Source organism: Hyla sarda, chromosome 1, assembly GCF_029499605.1.
Source record: "Hyla sarda isolate aHylSar1 chromosome 1, aHylSar1.hap1, whole genome shotgun sequence".
In the NCBI taxonomy this organism is placed as follows: domain Eukaryota; kingdom Metazoa; phylum Chordata; class Amphibia; order Anura; family Hylidae; genus Hyla; species Hyla sarda.
The window spans coordinates 262,112,452-262,137,380 of record NC_079189.1 but is presented as its reverse complement, the minus strand read 5'-3'; the positions used below and the strand labels follow the sequence as shown (position 1 = coordinate 262,137,380).

The following is a 24,929-nucleotide window of genomic DNA, read 5'->3' as shown; positions in this document are numbered from 1 at the left end:
ATTTGTGTATCACCCCCTATGTTGAAGAATGAGGTAAGTACTTCTTCCCGGGAAGTCTCATGGGAGAGCCGCCTATCATTATACTATTTTAAAGGGGTATTCCAGGCAAAAACACTTTTATCCACTATCCAAAGGATAGGGAATAAGATGTCTGATCTCCCTGCAGCACCCACATTCTATGCGGGAGATGAGTCTCCAGTTTCAGAATCCTCCGGGTTTCCGGGACTGGGGGAGTGATGTCATGACACACCCCCTCTATTCATGTCCATGGTAGGGGGCGTGATGGCCATCATAGACATGAATGGAGGGGGCGTGGTGTGATGTCATGTCCCCAGTCCCGGAAACCCGGAGTTTTTCGAAACTGGAGATGCAGCTCCCGCATAGAATGCGGGTGGTGCAGCGGCGGGCCCCCCGTGATCAGACATCTTAACAATAAAATGTTTTTGCCCAGAATACCCCTTTTTAAATTCCACATTTAGTCCATGAGGCCGTAAAGTCCCCAACTTGTGGATCCGCCATAGTTCTTTTTTGTTATGGAGAGCTAGTCTGTCTCTTTTCATATAGCAAGTGATCGCTCCAAACCTCACTACCTCCGTTGTGCTCGGGCTGTGGCTTAGCGCCTCCCCTCCTTCAGTACAAGCAGAAAAGAGTAATCCGGCACCAACTGCAGGTAAAAGGATCCACTTTATTGAAGCATAAATATGAAATACCAGCTGGGAACAGCAGGCTGCTGTGCCCAGCTTGTATTTTATATTTATGCTTCAATAAAGTGGATCCTTTCACCTGGCGTTGGTGCCGGATTACTCTTTTCAGCTAATCCGTCTCCACCTCTTTTTGGAATTGGCATAAAATCAATGGCCATAAATTTAAGGTCCCTTTCTGTGTGGCCTGCTTTGGTGAAATGTTTTTAAACGGGTAATTTTAGACTTTTTTTTTCTGATTGAATGCCTGTGGTTGTTTATACGGGTTTTAAGACTCCACATAGTCTGTCCAATATATATCAACTTGCAGGGGAAAGTGACTGCATAGATCACCCAAACGGAGTCACAAATGAGAAAATATCTCAACTGGTAAGTCCGTTGACTCACAGGGTGAATAAATCCACTGCTTTATTTATTATCTGGGGCAATTTACACAGGAAAGGCACTGATAGAAGCCTACCTTTTGGAGTTGTCAAGAATGTCCGTCTCGGCCCACTGGTGGCCACTTGGACATCCGCACGGACTAGCTGGTCCCTTAGATTTTTTTTTGTACGTCTATAGGACATGAGGGCATTCGTTTTAAATTGGAAGACAGGTGACGCGTTTCGGCCACAATACGTAGCCTTAGTCGTCTACTAAGGCTAAGTATTGCCACGCTGGACTCTCTTCATTTCTGCTGCATTTGCTGGACTGGGGTCCGGTCCTGTCCGTGTCGTGGCGAGGGCACAAGGGTGAGCGGTGTCAATTCTGCTCTGCTTCACCCCAGACAATGTCTGAAGTGGTGCGATACATAGACTTGTTCCTCCTCTAGAGATGTTACATACTAGGGATTGACCGATATTGTTTTTTTAGGGCCGATACCGATAATCAGTGGAGGTTAGGGCCGATAACTTATACCGATATTCCGGTATAAGTTATCTGCTATTTATCCCCCCGCGACACCGCTGCAGATCATTGATTTAAAGCGGGCGCTTTAAATCAATGAACTGCAGTGGCTTTTGCGGTGCCATAGACCGCCGCCCGCTTCTCTCCCCCTACCTGTCCGGGGGTCCTGAGTCCTATCACCGACACCGCCCCCCCCCCACTGCCGCACGGCTACAAGCCCCCCCACTGCCGCACCGCTCCCCCCACCGCCGCAACGCTCCCCCCATCGCCGCACCGCTCCGCGCCCCCTACCATGTCGCGTCGCACACCGCACCGGCCCGGCCCCATTGTCTCCCCCATCCCCGGTTTTATAATTACCTGTTCCCGGGGTCCACTCTACATCTGGCTCCGGTGGCGCCCTCCTGAGCTGTCACTGTGTGCACTGACGGTGACGTCACATCACTCGTCATTGCGCACAGCGTAACGCAGGACGCAGCAGGAGCCAGAAGTCGCATGGACCCCGGGAACAGGTAATTATAAAACCGGGGATGGGGGAGGCAATGGGGCCGGGGCGGTGCGGTGGGGGGGGGGTGCAACGCGGCGGGTGAGGGGGGCGATGCAGGGAGCATTATCGGCTTATCGGCAAGGTAATTGCCGATACCGATAATGCCCAAAATCGTGATTATCGGCCAAACCGATAATTGGTTGATCCCTATTACATATAATATTATTACACATACATACACAGAGTAGGGATTTAGTCAGTATTTAGAGAGGCCTGTAATTTTCATCATAGGTACACTTCAACTATGAGAGACAGAATTGGGGGGGGGGGGGGGGGGGGGAGATACAGAAAATAACATTGTAGGATTTCTAATGAATTAAAGGGGAACTCCGATGGAAAACACACACACACACACACACATATATATATACTATATGAAATCTCTCTTTTTTTTATTTTATTTTTATCAACTGGTGCCAGAAAGTTAACAGATTTGTAAATTACTTTTATTGTAAAATCCTAATCCTTCCAGTACTTATTAGCTGCTGTTATGATCCACAGTAAGTTATTTTCTGCTGAGAAGTAGTGGAAAGATTAAGATTTTTTTAATAGAAGTAATTTACAAATCTATTTAACTTTCTTGCACCACTTGATAAAAAAAAAAGAAAAAAAAGAAATATGTTTTCCAGTGGATTACCTCTTTAACCCCTTAAGGACCCAGCTCATTTTCACCTTAAGGACCCGGCCATTTTTTGCACATCTGACCACTGTCACTTTAAGCATTAATAACTCTGGGATGCTTTTACCTTTCATTCTGATTCAGAGATATTTTTTTTCATGACATATTCTACTTTGTGAGTGGTAAAATTTCACTTGCATCATTTCTTAGTGAAAAATTCCCAAATTTTATGAAATGTATTTTTATTTTTTATTTGAAGCTTTCTGCTTATAAGGAAAATGGATATTCCAAATAAATTATATATTGATTCACATATACAATATGTCTACTTTTATATTTGCATCATAAAGTTGACATGTTTTTACTTTTGGAAGACATCAGAGAGCTTCAAAGTATAGTGGTCTCAGACTGTAGCCCTCCAGATGTTGCTAGGCAACTCACCGGCTTCCGTAGGCTCCAGGGAGTCGCATAGACGTCCTCTGCTGCGGGCGATCGTCGCCCGCTGCTGCCGCCGATGGGTAAGTGGACCTTCGGCAACGGTCCCCGTCGGTTCCCTGTTCTGCCCAGCCTACTGTGGGTGGGCAGAACAGGGGAACCGAACGTTAACACCCCCCCGCCCCCGATCTGCTATTGGTCGTCGCTTCTGAACGACCAATAGCAGGGATAGGAAGGGTGGCACCCCTGACACTCCCGATCTTCCTTATTTTCCGGGTCACCAGAGACCCGTGGGGGGGGTCTCAGGACCCCCCTGGGCATTGGCACGGGATTCCTGCTGAATGATTCCTTAAGTGATGGGACGCGAGGGCGTATCCATACGCCCTCCGTTCCCAACAAGTAAGGAGTCTCCTCTGTTCTCCACTTGTTACCTGTATTAATGGCACCTGTTTGAACTTATCAGTATAAAAGACACCTGTCCACAACCTCAGTCACACTCCAAACTTCACTATGGCCAAGACCAAAGAGCTGTCTAAGGACAATAGAAACAAAATTGTAGATCTGCACCAGGCTGGGAAGACTGAATCTGCAATAGGCAAGCAGCTTGGTGTGAAAAAATCAACTGTGGAAGCAATTATTAGAAAATGGAAGGCATACAATGGAGTCAAAATGATCCCAAGAAAGGTGGGCAAAAATCCCAGAACCACATGGGGGGGACCTAGTGAATGACCTGCAGAGAGCTGGGACCAAATTAACAAAGGCTATCATCAGTGACACACTACGCCGCCAGGGACTGAAATCATGCAGTGCCAGACATGTCCCCCTGCTTAACCCCTTAAGGACGCAGCTCATTTTCACCTTAAATGGGCACTGTCACCAACTTAATTTTTTTAAATGTTGTAGTACTTATGTACTACAACATATCTCTAATATACTTTTATTATTTTTTTTGTTTAATTTACATTTAAAAACCGGCCACTGAAAAAGGACTGATTTTGGAGTGGTAATCAGGCTGCACCCGCTCCCTGCCTGTCAGACAGGCGGGAGCGAGCGCATTGGCTCCCCGGCCACTGGCTGGGAGGCTACTCCTCCCGCACATCGCCGTTGCCGCCGCTGTCCCTGCACGCCCGCTGTTGGACTCTGCAGTAACTGCAAGTGTAATGAGGGAACGGGGTATGCGGGGCGGGGGGGGGGAGGAGTGAGCGGGCTAGTGCCGTAGCGGGGGGGAAACGGGCTAGCAAAAAAAAAGATAGGATGGTGGGAGCTACCCTTTAAGGACGCAGCCCTTTTTTGTAATTCTGACCACCGTCACTTTAAGCATTAATATCTCTAAGATGCTTTTACCGATTATTCTGATTCTGAGATTTTTTTTGTGACCTATTCTACTTTATTTTGGTGGTAAATTTTTGTCATAACTTGCATCCTTTTTTGGTGAAAAATCCCCAAATTTCATGAAAATCTTAAAAATTTTGCATTTTTCTAACTTTGAAGCTCTCTGCTTGTAAGGAAAATGGATATTCAAAATAAATTTTATATTGATTCACAAATACAATATGTCTACTTTATGTTGGCATCATAAAATGGACATATTTTTACTTTTTGAAAAAATTAGAGGGCTTCAAAGTATAGCAGCAATTTTCAAAATTTTCATGAAAATTGCTAAATCTGAAGGGACAGATGTTACAGAACTACAACGTCCAGCATACCTGGGCAGTCTAGGCATGCTGGGAGTTGGTTTGGCAACCACTGGAAGTGCACCAGTAAAGATCACTTCACTGCCCCCTTCCTTCCCCCCCCCCCCCCCCCCCCCCACCGTAGCTTCACTACCTGCGCGGCTGATTTCCGCAGTCTCCACTGATGATCGGCGGTCCCCACAGCATCTTCTGTTCAGGTAACCATCGCCATCTTCTCCCCCCGTTCTGCCCGACATCCAGTGATGGTCAGAGCAGGGGGTGTACATGGCAACCCCCTGCCGTGCGCTGCCATTGGTGAGTATTCATTTCTGACTAATGGCAGGGGATAGGAGGAGATCGCAGCACTGCAATCTCGCTCCTATCCATCAGGATGATCGGGGCTGTCACTGCCAGTACATGTCCGGGCCCATCTGAAGTTTGCTAGAGAGCCTTTGGATGATCCAGAAGAGGATTGGGAGAATGTCATATGGTCAGATGAAACCAAAGTAGAACTTTTTGATAAAAACTCAACTCGTTGTGTTTGGAGGAGAAAGAATGCTGAGTTGCATCCAAAGAACACTATACCTACTGTGAAACATGGGGGTGGAAACATCATGCTTTGGGGCTGTTTTTCAGTAAAGGGACCAGGACAACTGAACTTATCCGTGTGAAGGAAAGAATGAATGGGGACACGAATGAATGAATGGGGCCCAGTCTCCAGGACTCAACCCTATAGAAAACCTTTGGAGGGAGTCTAAAGTCCATGTTGCCCAGCGACAGCCCCAAAACATCCCTGCCCTAGAGGAGATCTGCATGGAGGAATGGGCCAAAATACCAGCAACAGTGTGTGAAAACCTTGTGAAGGCTTAGAGAAAACGTTTGACCTCTGTCATTGCCAACAAAGGGTATATAACAAAGTATTGAGATGAACTTTTGTTATTGACCAAATACTTATTTTCCACCATAATTTGCAAATTCTTTAAGAATCAGACAATGTGATTTTATGGATTTTTTTTTTCCACATTATGTCTTAGTTGAGGTATACCTAAGGTCTCTCATCTTTTTAAGTATGAGAACTTGTACAGTTGGTGGCTGACTAAATACTTTTTTACCCACTGTATGTATATATACATATATACACACACATACATACAGTTATGTCATATATGTAAATTATTAAATGTGTGGTCTGAATAGACAGTTTTGCCACAAGAGGGCATAAGTGCTTTCCCCTGCTGTCCTTGAGGCTACTTTTGGGTAGTGTACCTGATGGTGAGAGATTGTTGGTTGATAGACACCCTTAAAGGGGTTATCCAGGAATAGAAAAACATAGCTAACTTCTTTTAAAAACCGCTCCCCGTCTGTCTCACAGGTTGGGTGTAGTTCTGCAGCTCAGTTCCATTGAAGTGAATAGAGTGAAGTTGTAATACCACACACAACCTGGGGACAGGTGTGGTGCTGTGTTTGAAAGAAATTAGCTCTGTTTTCTATTCCTGGATAACCCCTTTAACATGTTTAAAGACATTTTGGGCAGTTCACAGACTTTGAGAGGAGGGAATATCATTGGAATTAGAGAAGCAGGGTGGTGTCTTCATTTTTGATGAATTGACCACCATCTAGTCCATTCTGAACAAGCTGTTAGGACTTGTAAGCAGTGAATATGTGAGGGCACGCGCACACAGTGAACAGGCTCTGGGTGACCCAGACAGACCACCAGTAGAAAGAATAGTTTGATCCACCATCAAGCAACTCCCACAGTTGCCTTATCCACCATCCAGACACAGGTGGCACCTTCATGACACACACATCTCTGCCCAGATCAGTCAGTGTGTGTCTCCACAGAAAAGACAGGACTGAAGTGCTCACCACCAGGCCCTCTATACTCAAACTTAACACCAAAGATTCTTCTGCCAAATGCCTAGAAATGGTCTGGGCAGAGATATGTATGTAATGAAGGTGCCACCTGTGTCTGGATGGTGTATAAGGTAACTGTGGGAGTTGCTTGTTAGTGGATGAAACTATTCTTTCTACTTTCTATTCTTTGCTGCTGCGAGCAGGCCATGGCTAACTTAGCAAAAGTAGTATTTGGGAAGGTTCACATGTAACAGATCCACAGCGTATTTTACACTGAGGATCCGCTCGTGACCCAACCTATTGTGTGCCTGCAGCGGTTGCCACGCCTTGCCCCCTGGCAATCCGCCACTCCGAGCAGCCACACGGGCCTGCGAGTCGCCGAGTGCACTCGCAGTGTACTCAGACATCACTGCTGCTCTGTGATGTCCGAGTGCACTGCGCATGCGTGCTGCAACTCACAGGCCCGTGTATGGCTGCTCGGAGCAGTAGATTGACAACAGCTGGAGGCACACTATGGGTAAGGTCACCAGCGGATCCGCAACGTAAAATACGCTGCGGATCCATTAAGTGTGACCCTACCCTTACATGGTAGCCATTCAAATATATTGCTAACCTTGTAATGTAAGGACATCTGAAGTCCACAGTAGCTGCTTGCACAGAAGAGCATTCTGTTCTGGCTCAAAAGAAAGGTCTATATACTTTCTTTGGACACATGCATAGGGGTTATTTGATATTACTCCTTTTAGTAATGGGTGACAGATAAGATTGTGTCCAAAAATCAAACCCCTTGACTTTTTTGACAGTGAGATGAGACTATAATATTAAGTTTTTGCAATTTAATCTTTTTCCTAAAGTCCGTGAGGCAGAACTGAGGAGATTGCGCAAAATGAACATGGAATTTGAGGAGCAGAATGCCATCTTACAGCGACACACTGAGAGTATGAATAGTGCCAAAGAGAGGCTGGAACAAGAGCTGGCACAGGAGGAAAGGCAAATGATGATCCTCCAACAACAACTACAAACAATTCGACAGATTTTGCTCACAAGTTTCTCATCCCTCCCAATTCCAGGTAAATCATTATTGAACATTTAAATGGGCACTGTCACGATCACACCCTATCGGTCCAGCTACGACTCTAGAGAGAGTGTGATGGTGCAAGGGTTAAAGCCGCCAGACCTCTGGGTATCCACTACTAGTCACCATATTAACCCTTAGATAAACGTGTTTCCACCAGAGCTGCCTTCAGAAAGGTGAGCTCATATATTTAGAGATCAAAGACCAGAGCTGATTAAACATTTAATCTGATAAAAGGTATCACAGTGCTGACTATATAAAAATACAGAAACAAATGACATACAGTTACAAAAATATATAAAAGTTTTGCAAGACAAGTTCAGAAAACAAAAGATTAAGTTCTTACAGCATGATGGTATCAGTCCCTGAGAGTGAGAGTCCAGCTGTTCTTAGGATGGTCTTGTCAGCTTTGGGCACAGCCTTGAACACCCTGAGTCTAGCATTGTTTTAAATATCATATCTGCTTTCTTGGGAGGGAGACTCCATTCCCCCCTCCCCTCTGATCCCACCAGGGAGTCTTCTCTCTTCTTGGCCCCTTATCTGTTTGATTATAGGATGGGACTAGAGTGCATGACTTCAAAAAAGCCTTTGACTTCAAAGGAGATGGAAACAAACAGCCAGACCCCCAATAAAAATGCAATACACAAACCCACAGTCCGAATGACCTCTCCCCCATGGCTTGGATAATACATCACACAGTTATAATTATAATACACATATAGGATTTTAATAATTAGGCCTTGGGCCTGACAGGCACATACAAAAACTTTTGATACATCTTCCAGAGGGTGACTCCCTCCAAAGATTTTTTTTATCTGTTCAGGTCTGGAGACTGGCTAGACCACTCCAGGTCCTTGAGATGCTTCTTAGGGAGCCACTCCTTAGTTAACCTGGCTGTGTGTTTCGGGTCATTGGTATGCTGGAAGACCAAACCACGACACATCTTTAATGCTCATACTGAAGGAAGGAGGTTGTTGCCCAAGATCTAGTGATACATGGTCCCATCCATCCTCCCCTCAATACGGTGCAGTCGTCATGTCCCCTTTGCAGAAAAGAAGCCCCAAAGAATGTGGTTTCCACCTCCCATGCTTCACAGTTGGGATGGTGTTCTTGGCGCTGCAGGATCTTAACCCCTTAAGGACCAGGCCAATTTTCACTGTAGGACCAGAGATTTTTTTGCACATCTGACCACTGTCACTTTAAGCATTAATAACTCTGGGATGCTTTTACCTTTCATTCTAATTCCAAAATTGTTTTTTCGTGACATATTCTACTTTGTTAGTGGTAAAATTTTGTCGATACTTGCATCATTTGTTGGTGAAAAATTCCAAAATTTGATGAAAAAATAGAACTTTTTGCATTTTTCGAACTTTGAAGCTCTCTGCTTGTAAGGAAAATAGACATTCCAAATAAATTATATTTTGATTCATATATACAATATGTCTACTTTATGTTTGCATCATAAAGTTGACATGTTTTTACTTTTGGAAGACATCAGAGGGCTTCAAAGTATAGCAGCAATTTTCCAATTTTTCACAAAATTTTCAAAATCAGAATTTTTCATGGACCAGTTCAGTTTTGAAGTGGATTTGAAGGGTCTTCCTATTAGAAATACCCCACGAATGACCCCATTATAAAAACTGCACCCCTCAAAGTATTCAAAATGACATTCAGTAAGTGTGTCCACCCTTTAGTTGTTTCACAGGAATAACAGCAAAATAAAGGAGAAAATTCAAAATCTTCATTTTATACACTCGCATGTTCTTGTAGACCCAGTTTTTGAATTTTTACAAGAGGTAAAAGGAGACAAATCCTCTCAAAATGTGTAACCCAATTTCTCTCGAGTAAGGAAATACCTTGTGTATGTCAAGTGTACAGCGGGCGCTGTAGAGGGCTCAGAAGGGATGGAGCAACAATGGGATTTTGGAGAGTGAGTTTTTCTGAAATGGTTTTTGGGGGGCATGTCACATTTAGGAAGCCCCTATGGTGCCAGAACAGCAGAAAAACCCCCACATGGCATACCATTTTGGAAACTACACCCCTCAAGGCACATAACAAGCTGTCCAGTGAGCCTTAAAACCCCACAGGTGTTTGATGACTTTTCGTTAAAGTCGGATGTGTAAATGAAAAACATTTTTTTTTTCAATAAATTTTTTCCCCAAATTTACCATTTTTATAAAGGGTAATGGGAGAAAATGCCCCCCAAAATTTATAACCCCATCTCTTCTGAGTATGGAAACACCCCATATTAGGACGTAAAATGTTCTGCAGGCAAACTACAATGCTCAGAAGAGAAGGAGTCACATTTGGCTTTTTGAAAGCAAATTTAGCTGAAATGGTTTTGGGGGTCATGTCGCATTTAGGAAGCCCCTATGGTGCCAGAACAGCAAAAAAAAAAAAAAAAAAACACATGGCATACTATTTTGGAAACTACACCCCTCAAGGAACATAACCAGGGGTACAGTGAGCCTGACTTTTTTGTTAAAGTTGGATGTGTAAATGAGAAAACATTTTCACTGAAATGCTGGTTTTTCCACACATTTTACATTTTTTACAAGGGGTAATAGGAGAAAATGACCCCCAAAATTTGTAACCCCATTTCTTCTGAGTATGAAAATACCCCACATGTGGACGTCAAGTGCTCTGCTGGCGAACTACAATGCTCAGAAGAGGAGGAGCGCCAATGAGCTTTTGGAAAGGGAATTTGTTTGGAATGGAAGTCGGGGGCCATGTGCGTTTACAAAGCCCTCCGTGGTTTCAGAACAGTGGACCCCCCAACATGTGACCCTATTTTGGAAACTACACCCCTCATAGAATTTAATAAGGAGTGCTGTGAGTATTTACACCCCACTGGTGTTTGACAGATCTTTGGAACAGTGGGCTGAGCAAATGCAAAATTACATTTTTCATTTTCACTGACAGTTTTCTGGAACAGTGGTCCGACGCCTGTGGGGCGTAAATGCTCACTGTACCCCTTATTACATTACGTGAGGGGTGTAGTTTCCAAAATGGGGTCACATGTGGGAGGGGTCCATTGTTCTGGCACCATGGGGGCTTTGTAAACACACGTGGCCTTCAATTCAGGACAAATTTTCTCTTCAAAATCCCAATGGCGCTCCTTCTCTTCTGAGCATTGTAGTTCGCCCTCAGAGCACTTTACATCCACATATGGGGTATTTTCTTACTCAGAATACATGTTTTTTTTTTCCCCATCCAACTTTAATGAAAATTTGTCAAACACCTGTGGGGTGTTCAGGCTCACTATACCCCTTGTCACATTCCGTGAGGGGTGTAGTTTCCAAAATGGGGTCACATGTGGGTATTAATTTTTTTTGCATTTATGGCAGAACCACTGTAAAATCAGCCACCCCTGTGCAAATCACCAGTTTAGGCCTCAAATGTACATGGTGCGCTCTCACTCCTGAGCCTTGTTGTGTGCCCACAGAGCATTTTACGCCCACATATGGGGTATTTCTGTATTCAGGAGAAATTGCGTTACAAATTTTGGAGGTCTTTTTTTCCTTTTACCTCTTGTGAAAATAAAAAGTAAAGGGCAACACCAGCATGTTAGTGTAAATTTTTTTTTTTTTTTACACTAACAGGCTGGTGTAGACCCCAACTTTTCCTTTTCATAAGGGGTAAAAGGAGAAAAAGCCCCCCAAAATTTGTAGTGCAATTTCTCCCGTATGGAAATACCCCATATGTGGCACTAAACTGTTTCCTTGAAATACGACAGGGCTCCGAAGTGAGAGAGCGCCATGCGCATTTGAGGACTAAATTAGGGATTGCATAGGGGTGGACATAGGGGTATTCTACGCCAGTGATTCACAAACAGGGTGCCTCCAGCGGTTGCTAAATTCCCAGTATGACTGGACAGTCAGTGGCTGTCCGGAAATGCTGGGAGTTGTTGTTTTGCAACAGCTGGAGGCTCCGTTTTGGAAACACTGCTGAACAATACGTTTTTTTCATTTTTATTGGGGGGACAGTGTAAGGGGTGTATGTGTAGTGTTTTACCCTTTATTTTGTGTTAATGTAGTGTTTTTAGGGTACGTTCGCACTGGCGGGTTACAGTGAGCTTACCGCTAGGAGTTTGCGCTGCGGCAAAAAATTTGACGCAGCTCATACTTGAGGCAGGAAGCTTACTGTAAACCTGACTGTGTGAATGTACCCTGTACATTCACATGGGGGGGCAAACCTCCAGCTGTTTCAAAATTACAACTCCCAGCATGCACTGACAGACTGTGCATGCTGGGAGTTGTACTTTTGCAACAGCTGGAGGCACACCGATTGAAAAACCTTCAGTTAGGTTCTGTTACCTAACTCAGTATTTTCCAACCAGTGTGCCTCCAGCTGTTGCAAAACTACAACTCCCAGCATGGACTGATCGTCGAAGTGCATGCTGGGAGATGTAGTTATGCAACAGCTAGATGTACGCAACTACAACTCCCAGCATGCTGAGACAGCTGTTTGCTGTGTGGGCATGCTGGGATTTGCAGTTTTGCAACACCTGGAGGTCTACAGTTTAGAGACCACTTCACAGTTATTTCAAAACTGTGGACCTCCAGATGTTGCAAAACTACAAATGCCAGCATGCCCAGACAGCAAACTGCTATGTGGGCATGCTGGGAGTTGTAGTTTTGCAAGATCTAGTGGGCTACAGTTCACAGCACAGTGATCTCCAAACTGTGACCCTCCAGCTGTTGCAAAACTATAAATCCCAGCATGACAGCTGTCTGGGCATGCTGGGAGTTGTAGTTTTGCAACATCTGGACAGTCACAGTGTAGAGACCACTGTATAATGGTCTCAAACTGTAGTCCCCTAGATGTTGCCAAGCAACTTACCGGCTTCCGTCGGATCCAGGGAGCCGTCCTCTTCTGCTGCACGACATGCCGCCCGCGCCGATCTCCGACACCGATCGTCGCCCGCAGCCTCGCCCGCAGGGTAAGTGGATCTTCGGCGCCGGTCCTCCATCGTTTCCCCGTCCTGGCCCGCCTATTGTGGGTGGCCAGAACGGGGAAAACGAAAGTTAACCCACCCGCCCTCGATCTGCTATTGGTGGTCGCGTCTAGACCACCAATAGCAGGGATAGGAGGGGTGGCACCCCTGCCACCTCACTCCTATCCCTTCAGGGGGATCCCTTCACTTTCGATTTGCGACGATCGCCGACATGGGGGGGCGCGCGGCAGGGACCGAAATTCCCACGGGCGTACTGGTACGCCCTTGGTCCTTAAGTACCAGGGAGCAAAGGCGTACCTGTACGCCCTTGGTCCTTAACAGGTTAAACCATGAGGGCATAGTATGTTACTAATGGTTGTCTTGGAGACTGTGGTCCCAGGTCTCTTCAGGTAATTGACCAGGTCCTGCTGTGTAGTTCTGGGCTGATCCCTCACCTTCCTCATGACCACGAGATGAGATTTTGCATGGCGCCCCAGACTGAGGGAGATTGCATGTTCTCTTGAACTTCTTCCATTTTCTAATAATTGCGCCAACAGTTGCTGCCTCCTCGCCAAGCTGCTTGCCTATTGTCCTGTAGCCCATCTCAGCCTTGTGCAGGTCTACAATTTTCTTCCTGATGTCCTTACATAGCTCTCTGGTCTTGGCCATTATGGAGAGGTTGGAGTCTGTTTGATTGTGTATTGACAGGTGTCTTTTATACAGGTAATGAGTTCAAACAGGTGGAGTTAATACAAGCAATGAGTGGAGAACAGGAGGGCTTCTTACAGGGGTACTCCTGTGGAAAACATTATTATTATTATTTTTATTTTTTTTAATCACCTGGTGCCAGAAAGTTAAACAGATTTGTAAATTACTTCTATTTACAAATCGTAATACTTCCAGTACTTATCAGCTACTGTATGCTCCACAGGAAGTTCTTTTCTTTTTGAATTTCTATACTGTCTGACCACAGTGCTGTCTGCTGACACGTCTATCCATGTCAGGGACTGTCCAGAGCAGGATAGGTTTGGGATTGTTATTTGCTCCTGCTCTGGACAGTTCCTGACATGGACAGGGGTGTCGGCAGAGAGCACTGTGGTCAGACAGAAAAGAAATTCAAAAAGAAAAGTACTTCCTGGGGATCATACTGCAGCTGTTAAGTACTGAAAGGGATAAGATTTTTAAATACTGGTAGAAGTAATTTACAAGATTTTGTAACTTTCTGGCACCAGTTGATTTAAAAGAAAAAAATTCCCAGAAGGGAGTACCCCCTTCTGTGAGAGACGTAATTCTTACTGGTTGGTAGGTGATCAATGAAATGCTAATTAATTTTTTAAGAATCATACAATGTGATTTTTCAGATATCACAGATATGAAGTAAGCTTGCTTCATAGACCTGCCGCACAACTGTGCCATATATATACAGCGGCAGTCGTTAAGGGGCTAAACACTGTTACACAGGCTGTGCATTCACCACATTAAATTGTAGTAGGTGGTCACTTCTTCAGTATTGTCACATGAAAAGACAAAAAATGTGAGGGATGAGCTTACATGAGATACACGGGAGATAATGAATGTGACTTAGGAGGATGCCTGTATACATTCACCTTTCATTGTTGTACGAATTGATCAAATCATTTTTTACCCTTTCAGGACTGATTTTTATGAGGTTTTGTTTTTTCTTACTTTCCTTCAAATAGACATAATGTTTTTTTTTTCATTTAAAGACCCGTATGAGGGTATTTGTAGGGCAAAATTAAGAAAAAAAATTTGCAACTTTTGTGGGCTTCTGTTTCTACCTGGTGCACCTTTGGGTAACAATGACACATTATCTTTATTCTATAGGTCCGTATGATTAAAATCATACCCAATTTATATAGGTTTTGTTTTATTTTACTACTATTCTAATTCTAACTTTGTGCAAAAATTAGTATGCTAAATCCCTTAAGGATTTTCAGTTTTTGCACTTTTATTTTTTTCCTCACCCTCTAAAAAAAATAAAAATAACGCTTTGTTTTCCACCTACAGACATGAGGGCTTGTTTTATGCACTACCAATTTTACTTTGTAATGACATCAGTCATTTCGCCACAAAATCTATGGCAAAACCAAAAAACAATTATTTGTGGGATAAAATTGAAGAAAAAATGGTTTTGTAAATTTTAGTGGCTTCCGTTTCTACGCAGTGCACTTTTCGGTAAAAGTGACACATTACATACGGTCACAAGTATACCCAATTCATGTAGGTTTTATTTTATTATACTACTTATAATTTTTTTTTTTTTTAACTACATACACCAAAATTAGTTTGTTTAAAATTGCCATCTTCTGACCGCTATAACTTTTCCGCATACAGGGTTGTATGAGGGCTCATTTTTTGCACCGTGATCTGAAGTTTTTATTGGTACCATTTTTTGTTTTGATTGTTTTTTTAAAAATATTTTTCCCAAAATTTTGTTTTTTAGGGTATAAAAAATGACCCAAAATACGCAATTTTGAACTTTTGAATTTTTTCACGTATACGCCATTGACCGTGCAGTTTAACGTTATTTTTATAGTTCGGATATTTACGCATGCAACGATACAACGTGTTAGTTTTTGTTTACATATTATTTTTTTTTTTTTCTTTAAATGGGAAAAGGGGGGTAATTCAAACTTTTATTAGGAAAGGGATTAAATCACATTTCACAAAACAGAAAAACTCTTACGACACTGCGGTGATTCAGGAGATCTATTGCACGGGCTTGGGTGGTTCTTGCAGTTCGATAGTGGCGGTGCTCAGGCTACCAGCAGTGTGCAATCGTAGACATATTCATAAGAAGAAAGACAAAGCTGGCAACTCACCAAAGTCCATTTTCTCGCTTTTATTGCAGCATAAAATACTCACAGATACAAAGGGAGAGGGAGGGAGCGGGGGGGGGGGGGGGGGGTACAATGGCGACAAGCTTCGTTTCGCACTTAGCAAGTGCTTTCTCCAGCCATACAACCTTCTTTAACACCTTAAGGACGCAGACAATTTTATTTTTAAGTTTTTTGTTTTTTCCTCCTCTTTTTCAAAAAATCATAACTCTTTTTTTATATTTTCATCCACAGACTTGTTTTTTGCGTGACCAGTTGTCCGTTGTAATGCCATCATTCACTTTACCATAAAATGTATGGCGCAACCCAAAAAATACTATTTGTGTGGGGAAATTAAAACAGCAATTTTGCTAATTTTGGAAGGTTTCGTTTTCACGCCGTACAATTTACGGTAAAAATGACGTGTTCTTTATTCTTTCGGTCAATACCATTAAATTGATAACATGCTTTTCTATTAACGTTGCGCTTAAAAAAAATTGCAAACTTTTTAACCAAATTAGTACGTTTAAAATATCCCTATTTTGAAGACCTATAACTTTTTCATTTTTCCATATAAGCGGCGGTATGAGGGCTCATTTTTTGCGAAGTGATCTGTACTATTTTATTGATACCATATTTGCTTATATAAAACTTTTTAAATACATTTTTATTAATTTTATTTGAAATAAAATGTTATAAAAAAAAGCAGCTATTTTGGACTTTTTTTTTTTTTTTTTTAATGTTCACGCCGTTTACCGTATGGTATCATTAACATTTTATTTTAACTCCTTAACAACAATGGATGTAAATGTACGTCATGGTGACGTGGTACTTAACGCACCATGACGTACATTTACGCGCCGACATGATCGCGATCAGCAGCCAGGGACCCGCCGGTAATGGCGGACATCTGCAATTGCGCGGATGCTCGCCATTAACCCCTCCGATGCCGTGATCAATACAGATCACGGCATCTGCGGCATTGCGGTACTTTCAATGGATGATCGGATCGCCCGCGGCGCTGCCGCGGGGATCCGATCGTCCAGCATGGCGGTCGGAGGTCCCCTCACCTGGCTCTGGCAGTCTCCCAGGGTCTTCTGCTCTGGTCTGAGATCGAGCAGACCAGAGCAGAAGATCACCAATAATACTGAGCAGTGCTGTGTCCTATACATAGCACTGCACAGTATTAGCAATCAACTGATTGCAATGAATAGCCCCCTATAGGGACATAAAAAGTGTAATAAATAAATAAATAAATTAATTAAAAAAAGTTAAAAAAAAATGAAAATTCCCCTCCCCCCAATAAAGTAAAATGTCCGTTTTCCCATTTTACCCCCCAAAAAGCGTAAAAAAAATAATTAATACACATATTTGGTATTGCCACGTGCGTAAAAGTCTGATCTATTAAAATATAATGTTAATCATCCCGTACGGGGAACGGCGTAAACGTAAAAAAAATTTTAAAGTCCAAAATTGCTGCTTTTTTGTCACATTTTATAAAAAAAATATAAATTATTAATAAAAAGTAAAACCTAAGCAAATGTGATGCTGATAAAAACTGCAGATCATGGTGCAAAAAATGAGCCCTCATATCGCCCCATTTACGGAAAAATGAGAAAGTTATAGGTAGTCAAAATAGGGCAATTTTAAACATACTAATTTTGTTAAATAAAAGTTTGTTAGATTGTATTAATTCTTGTGTTTTTTTCATACTGTCTACTTTTTTTGATGTTTCTGGATATGCTCTCTCCTTCAATCTTGCTTCTAACTCGTCAGCTTGAGCGTGAGAAGACTCTTCTATAGTATTATTCCTTTTTAATCTGATAAATTGCCCATACAGTATTCCTTTTTTTTTTTTTTTTTTTTTTTACTGCGTGTTGATGTGAGTTATTATAATGAAGTAAGGTATTTCTTGCAACTTCTTTTCTGTACCCTTCTCTGATAAGTGTATTGTTCATGATCAGTAGCCTTATGTCCAAAAATTCAAATGTTTCCCCCCCATATTGATGCGCAATTGTCATGTTCACTGTATTGATATTATTGAAGTGACTGACAAAATCAATAAATTGTTGTTCTGACCCTGACCAGATGACTAAAATGTCATATACGAATCTAACGTAGGTCTTAATGTATTGTAGATATGGGTTATTTGAAGTGTAAATGTACCTGTCTTCAAACATTGCTAAAAACTAATTTGCGTAGGTACAAGAGACTGGAGTCCCCATAGGGGTCCCAGTCTCCTGTCCATACCATTCTTCAGTGTCCTTAAATGTATTATTGACAAGTACAAACTGAAGTCCTTCAGTTACAAACTTCCTTAGCCCTGTTGAATTGCAAGAATTCTTCTACAGCCTGTACACCCGGGTCATGCGGGTGTACAGGTTGAATACATCAATTGAGCATAGTTTAACGTTTTCTCCGCATTGAATATCTTGAACTGTATTCAATAAGTGACTTGTGTCCTTTATGTAAGATGGAATTGAGGGTAAGAGGGGATTTAGCAGCCAATTTATGTATTGGGATAAGTGTTCTGTCACTGAGCCGATCCCCGCCACTATGGGTCTACCAGGGGTCGGCCCAGTGACTTGTGCACTTTTGGAAGATGGTACAATCTTGTGGGTCTTGGAGAATCGGGGATTAGTCTCTGGGATTAGTCTGTCTTCCTTGATAGAATTCCTTTCTCTACATATGTATGGAGGAATGATCTCAAATTGTTCATGATCTTGTGGATAGGATCCGCGGACAGGGTGGTGTATGTCTTTCTGTCGGCTAATTGCCTTTCAGCTTCCTCATCATATTGCCTTTCGGCTTCTTCATCATATTGCCTTTTTTTTTTGAATGACTATACTACCATCTTTGTCCGCTCTAATAACCACAAGAGCGTTCCTATTTTTTTTTTTACTTCATAGCTTGAAGCTCAGCTGAAGTGAGATTATGCCCTTTTTGTGGATACATGATGGACTTCACATCACTAATTACAGCTTAAGTAAAAATATTAGATTACTGCCCTGGGGACTTGGGGGTGGGTGGGGGGGATTTTGATTCTTTATCTTTTGTAAACCTCCTAGTTACCTGGGCCTCTTTTATACCTTATGACTGATATTCTGCAAAACCTGTGGCTAACAACGTTACGCATTCCCTTTCCATCTCATCAAATTCAAATGGAAAAAAGCCCAAAGGGCCTATCACGATGGTCTGTTCGCCCTCTAATATATTTTGCTCATGCGTAGGTTTATTAGAGAAGAACGTATACAAATTAATGTCTCTAATAGATCTAGCCAAGTCTATTTCGAATTAGACTTCAAGACCGTAGTTGAGTCCTTTGGACAATAAGGATAATGTTGCTTCGTCTAGGGGGTCGTTGGTTAAGTTGATCACGTTAGACTCTAATTCAGCGGTTTCCAGGCGGTTGCTTTTCGTTTCTTCTGCTCATGTGGTATGGGATCTCTGTCCTTGTTTCCTTCTTCTACCCCATTTCATGTTCTTTTTTTCGTCCTCTAAAGGGACCTGAGGTGGGGCTGAGTGGTCATCTGTTGCCCTTTTAGATTAGGATCTGCGATTTTTAAAGGGACTGTGCAAGAGGCTTCTGATGGAGCTGGCTTGTTGACATTTCCATTTGAATTTTATGAGATTGAAAGGGAATGTGTAATGATGTTAGCCACAGGTTTTGCAGAATATCAACCAGAAGGTATATAAGAGGCCCAGGTAACTAGGAGGTTTACAAAAGGGAAAGAATCAAATTTTTTTATTTTTTATTAAAGCTGTAATTAGGGATGTGAAGTCCATCCTATATCCACAACCAGAGCCTAATCTCACTTCAGCTGAGCTTCAAGCTATGAAGTCTCTGTAAAATAGGGACAATCTCCTGGTTATTAGAGCAGACAAAGGTGGTAGTATAGTCATTAAAGTAAAAGGCAATATGATGAAGCTGAAAGACCCATAGTGGCGGGGATCGGCTCAGTGACATAACACTTATCCCAGTACATAGATTGGCTGTTAAATTCCATCTTACCCTCAATTCCATCTTACATAAAGGACACAAGTCACATATTGAATATAGTTCAAGATATTCAATGTGAAGATAATTTTAAACTATGCTCAATTGATGTAGTCAACCTGTACACCCGCATCCCACATGATGCGGGTGTACAGGCTGTAGAAGAATTCTTGCAATTCACCGAGATATCAACAGGGCTAAGGAAGTTTGTAACTGAAGTACTTCAGTTTGTACTTGTCAATAATACATTTAAGCACTCTGAAGAATGGTATAGACAGGAGACGGGGACCCCTATGGGGACCCCAGTCTCTTGTACCTACGCAAATTTGTTTTTAGCAATGTTTGAAGACGGGTACATTTACACTTCAAATAACCCATATCTACAATACATTAAGACCTACATTAGATTCATAGATGACATTTTAGTCATCTGGTCAGGGTCAGAACAACAATTTATGGATTTTGTCAGTGACCTCAATAATATCAATACAGTGAACATGAAAATTACACTTCAATATGGGGGGAAAACATTAGAATTTTTGGACATAAGGCTACTGATCATGAACAATACACTTATCACAGAAGGGTACAGAAAAGAAGTTTCAAGAAATACCTTACTTCATTATAATAGCTCACATCAACACGCAGTTAAAAAAGAAATACCGTATGGGCAATTTATCAGATTAAAAAGGAAATATACTATAGAAGAGTCTTCTCACGCACAAGCTGACGACTTAGAAGCAAGATTGAAGGAGAGAGCATATCCAGAAACCTTAATCAAAAAAAGTAGACCGAGAACGAATATGAAAAAAAGACCGGATTTAATACAATCTAAACTGAAATACAAACAAGAAAGGCTATAATGTCTCCGCTGTCTCGTGGACACAGCTTCACATCAAGTTTATACCGAATCTCAAGGAAAGACACGCTGGTTTGCTTAACTGATGTAATCTTTACTGAGATATAATGAAAGTGGTAAAACTGTAAAACAAACATATGAAAGACAAATGTAAGCATGGCTATTCAAGTGCCTTACATTATGCATAGCTAATACATAGATAGGGTCTAACATGTGCTCACTTACTACACACTGAAAACACATTATCTATCTACAAATGCCTAGCATCTCTCTCCACAGGCTAACTAACAATTCCGTACTCACAGGCTTTGGTATTTATCAGATTTGCAGTCTGTATTAGCTTTAAGAAGTCCTGTGGATCTGGTCACTGTGGTGGCTGGAGCTGGAATGAATGAGACATGCCGGATCTAGCCCTATGCTTTAGAGAGAAGGCCCGCCTCTAGGCTTCAAGAAAATGGAGGGTCTTAAAGGAACAGTCCCTGCTGAGTGCCAAGCATGTAAAATACATTGCGAAGGCAGCACAAAGGCGTTGTACATTTGTGTTTTCGAAAATTTGCCCATGAACCTTTGATAGAAGCAGATGAGGATCTAAGAAGTGTTGCCAATAGAAAACCTCTGGATGCGTACAGAAAAAATAAAACGACAGGGGACAACCTAAAAAAGAAGGAACAAAAAATTCAAAAAACATGGTTGGGTGACCTTATACCAAAAGGGAATTTTAGCTGCAGGAATTGTAATTTCTGTAAGTATAAAATAAGGCAACAAAAAACTTGACAATAGGTCAAATTTTTCACACAGTTAACGATTTAATTACATGCCGATCTAAAGAAAGAAAGAAAAGTATGATGACAATCCAGAAATCCTGCGATTTGCGGGACTTGAAAAAGTTGAGGCCAAGATAGTAAAACGGACAGACACAATACTCCTGAAAAGAGAAACACATTGGATCATTCAAACCAATGCGACAGGCCCTCTAGGGTTAAATGAAAGAACAGACCTAGCAGTATGCTTCTGATTTTGGGTAACACCCATCCGAGACGTCTGACATGTGTGGGTGAATAACCGGTGTATGGTTACCTGTTTTACTTACCTGTATATCTGTAATGCAGTGTTAAAGAAGGTTGTATGGCCGGAAGAAGCACTTGCTAAGTGCGAAACGGAGCTTTTCTCCTTTGTACCCCCCGCTTCCTCACTCTCCCTTTGTATCTGTGATATATGTATTTTATGCTGCAATAAAAGTGTGAAGATGGACTTTGGTGAGTGGCCGTCTTTTTCTTTCTTCTTATGAATATGTTAAATCACATTTATTAACTTTTTTTACACAATTTTTTTGTCCTCATATAAAAGTTTTTTACATGCAATCTTCTGATTGCACCGTTCAATGCAATGCCATAGCATAGCATTGATCAGGATTATCAACTCTCTACTGCCCCAGCCTGTTGAGCAGGCATGGAGCAGCAGATCAGACGGAGAGGAGGCAGACAGGGACACCCCGTCCTCTTTGATGTTCGGGATGCCACAATTTAACCGCGACAGTCTGGCTATGACACACGGTCGGGCTATGCGACTACTGTCGCCTCACCTACCTACCTGTTACCTGGTTTTTGGATACCGTTTCTTCCTTAATTACTCCTTTCCCCGCAGCAATCCGGTTTGAGGAAGGTCATTATTGACCGAAACGTCTCATAATTTTGGATTGCAAGAATAAAATTTACCCTTATTTTCACTGCAAGTGGAGTGCTATTTTATCATTTCTTTGATTACTACATGGGTTGGGACCCTAACTGTGCACCCACGCCTTGACAGAGAGTGCCGTACCTTCTATCAATACACGGTCGGGCTATGACACACGGACTGCAAACGGTTGGCCAATAAACACATGTAGAGGTATCTAAATCTAACAATATAAACCCAAGGGGTTAGAAAAAAAAAACTTCTATATATACATGTGATATAATTAAATAAAACTTTTATTACAAAATGGCCCTCATTTACTAGTGGAGTGTCGGTTTGTGTTTTTGCAAGTCCTTTACTCCTTTTTTTTTTTTCTGATGCTATTTACTAATCTGTCGCCCAATTTCCCTTTCTTTCTGTCGCAGGTTTTTTTTGTCGCACAAAATGTATTCTGTGCGACAAAAAAGTCTCTGCAAATTCTGACTAAATTAGTGCTTGTACTACTACCCCCATCATGGAACAGGGTCTGTCATGTTGGGGGTAGTAGTAGAGGGGCTGAGGGATTGATCGCACCGGGTCTCACTTCTGAGACCCGATCTGATCAGATGTTATTAAGCAGGGGAGCGGGCGGCATGTTCCGATCCCCTGCAATGTACAGTAAACTTTCATTTTTAAATTCCCCACCGAGGAGCTAATCAGGGCTCCTGGCAGGGTTTTAATATAGAAGCGCTGTAGTGGGCAAAGATGTATAGAATCGCTGGGGGGGGGGGGACGGGACGGGACTATATATCTGGCCCCTCCAGCGTTTCTATATATCTTTCCCCCTGCTGCGCTATATCAAACTTAGTGCCCGCTGTGCTTCAATAAATGTACTGCCCCCCCCAGCGCTATTATATATCTATACTGACCCCCGCTACGCATATACTGACCCCCGCTGCGCATATACTGACCACCGCTGCGCATATATATATATATATTTATATACTGCCCTCCCAGCTGCGCATATTAATATTCATATTTTCTCCCTCCCCTGGCTGCCAATGAATGAAAACTCTATTAGCGGCGGAGCGGAAGGCTGCTGCCCGCTCACGCTGCTAAGAGTTTGTCATTCATAGCGGGCAGCAGCTGCATATCATGCTGTGAGGGTCAGACATATGGATATATGTCTGACCCTCACAGCATACATATACAAATGCCGGCTCACTGCTATGAATGACAAGTAAAGCAGTGCAGGGAGGCTCGCGCTGCTGCTCCTAATAGCTTACTTGTCATTCATAGCGGTGAGCCGGCATTTGTATATGTATGATGTGAGGGTCAGACATATATCCATATGTCTGACCCCCACAGCATGATATGCAGCTGCTGCCCTCTATGAATGACAAACTCTTAGCAGCGTGAGCGGGCAGCAGCCTTCTGCTCCGCCGCTAATAGTTTTCATTCATTGGCAGCCAGGGGAGGGAGAAAATATGAATATTAATATGCGCAGCTGGGGGGGGGGGGGGTGTCAGTATAGATATATAATAGCACTGGGGGGGGGGGGGGGGGAGTACATTTATTCAAGCACTGCGGGCACTAAGTTTGATATAGCGCAGCAGGGGGAAAGATATGTAGAAACGCTGGAGGGGCCAGATATATACCCCCCCAGCGATTCTATACATCTTTGCCCACCACAGCTTCTATATTAAAACCCTGCCAGGAGCCCTGATTAGCTCCTCGGTGGGGAATTTAAAAATGAAAGTTTACTGTACATTGCAGGGGATCGGAACATGCCGCCCGCTCCCCTTCTTAATAACATCGGTTCGGGTCTCAGAAGTGAGACCCGGTGCGATCAATCCCTCAGCCCCTCTACTACTACCCCCAACATGGAACAGACCCTGTTCCATGCTGGGGGTAGCAGGATTCACTCCGTTTTGAGGAAGTTACCGACAGCTGTGACCTGTCGGTTTTCTGTGAAGCAAAACTCACAGGTTTTCCTGTGAGTTTTCTTCACACTCGGAGTGTTTTTTCTCTTTTTGTCGGGAACACACCCCTTTTGTCGGGAAAAGCGCCCCTTTTGTTTTTTTTTCACTCTGAGTGATTTTAATTTTGTCGGGTTGTGTGCCAGATTCGGGCGCAAATTCTGGCGCAGAAAGAGTTCTGGCGCAAAACCCGACAAAAAGTGTCTGGATCCTGTTAGTAAATGAGGGCCAATGTGTTACAAAAAAGTGAGAAAACACACAATTAAAAACAGTATCCCAATTGCATCAGTGTAGTGCCTATTTCTGACAATGTCACTCTCGAGTGACCACAGATTTGCGCACTGGTCAAACAGTTGTTAATGGCCCTAGTGTGCTTATGTACGCACACTTTGAGTGTAATAACAAGTGTCACTATCACTGCCACAGTGGGTATTTGGTGAACTCTGTATATTAGGGGTGCCCATCTACCCTCAGAGCTCTTTGCTCAACTATTTACACTGATTGAGTGTAGATAGCTGAGCTAAGATAAGCAGACTAAGGCTATTAAAAACTGTTTGATCAGTGCACAGATCTGTGGTCACTCGAGAGGTGGTCACCACTGTGATGCAATTGGGATAGTGTTTTTAATTGTGTTTTTTCACCTTTTATACACATTTTGTAACAAAAGTCATATTTTATTATAATGTGTATACCGTATATAGAGGTTTTTTTCTAACCTTTTGGAGTTATATTGTTGTTAGATAGCAGGGGAGTGTCCTTAAGAGGTTAAAATTGTCCTCTTCTGACCCCTAAAACTTTTTTCCCCCATATACTAGGATGTATGAGAGCTCATTTTTTGCGTTGTGATCTGTAATTTTTTATCAGGACCATGTTTGTTTCGAT

At 42.6% G+C, this 24,929-nt stretch overlaps 1 protein-coding gene across 5 annotated transcripts in view; it reads left to right on the top strand.

Annotated features, from left to right (window-relative positions):
- HMG20B (high mobility group 20B) overlaps nt 1-24,929 on the top strand; it is a 207,893-nt gene that overhangs the window by 153,507 nt on the left and 29,457 nt on the right. For all 5 annotated transcript variants that reach the window (XM_056571322.1, XM_056571312.1, XM_056571303.1 and 2 more), the window contains one exon: nt 7,566-7,781. In XM_056571322.1, coding sequence (XP_056427297.1) covers nt 7,566-7,781 — 216 coding nt within the window. The remainder of the gene's footprint in view (nt 1-7,565; nt 7,782-24,929) is intronic.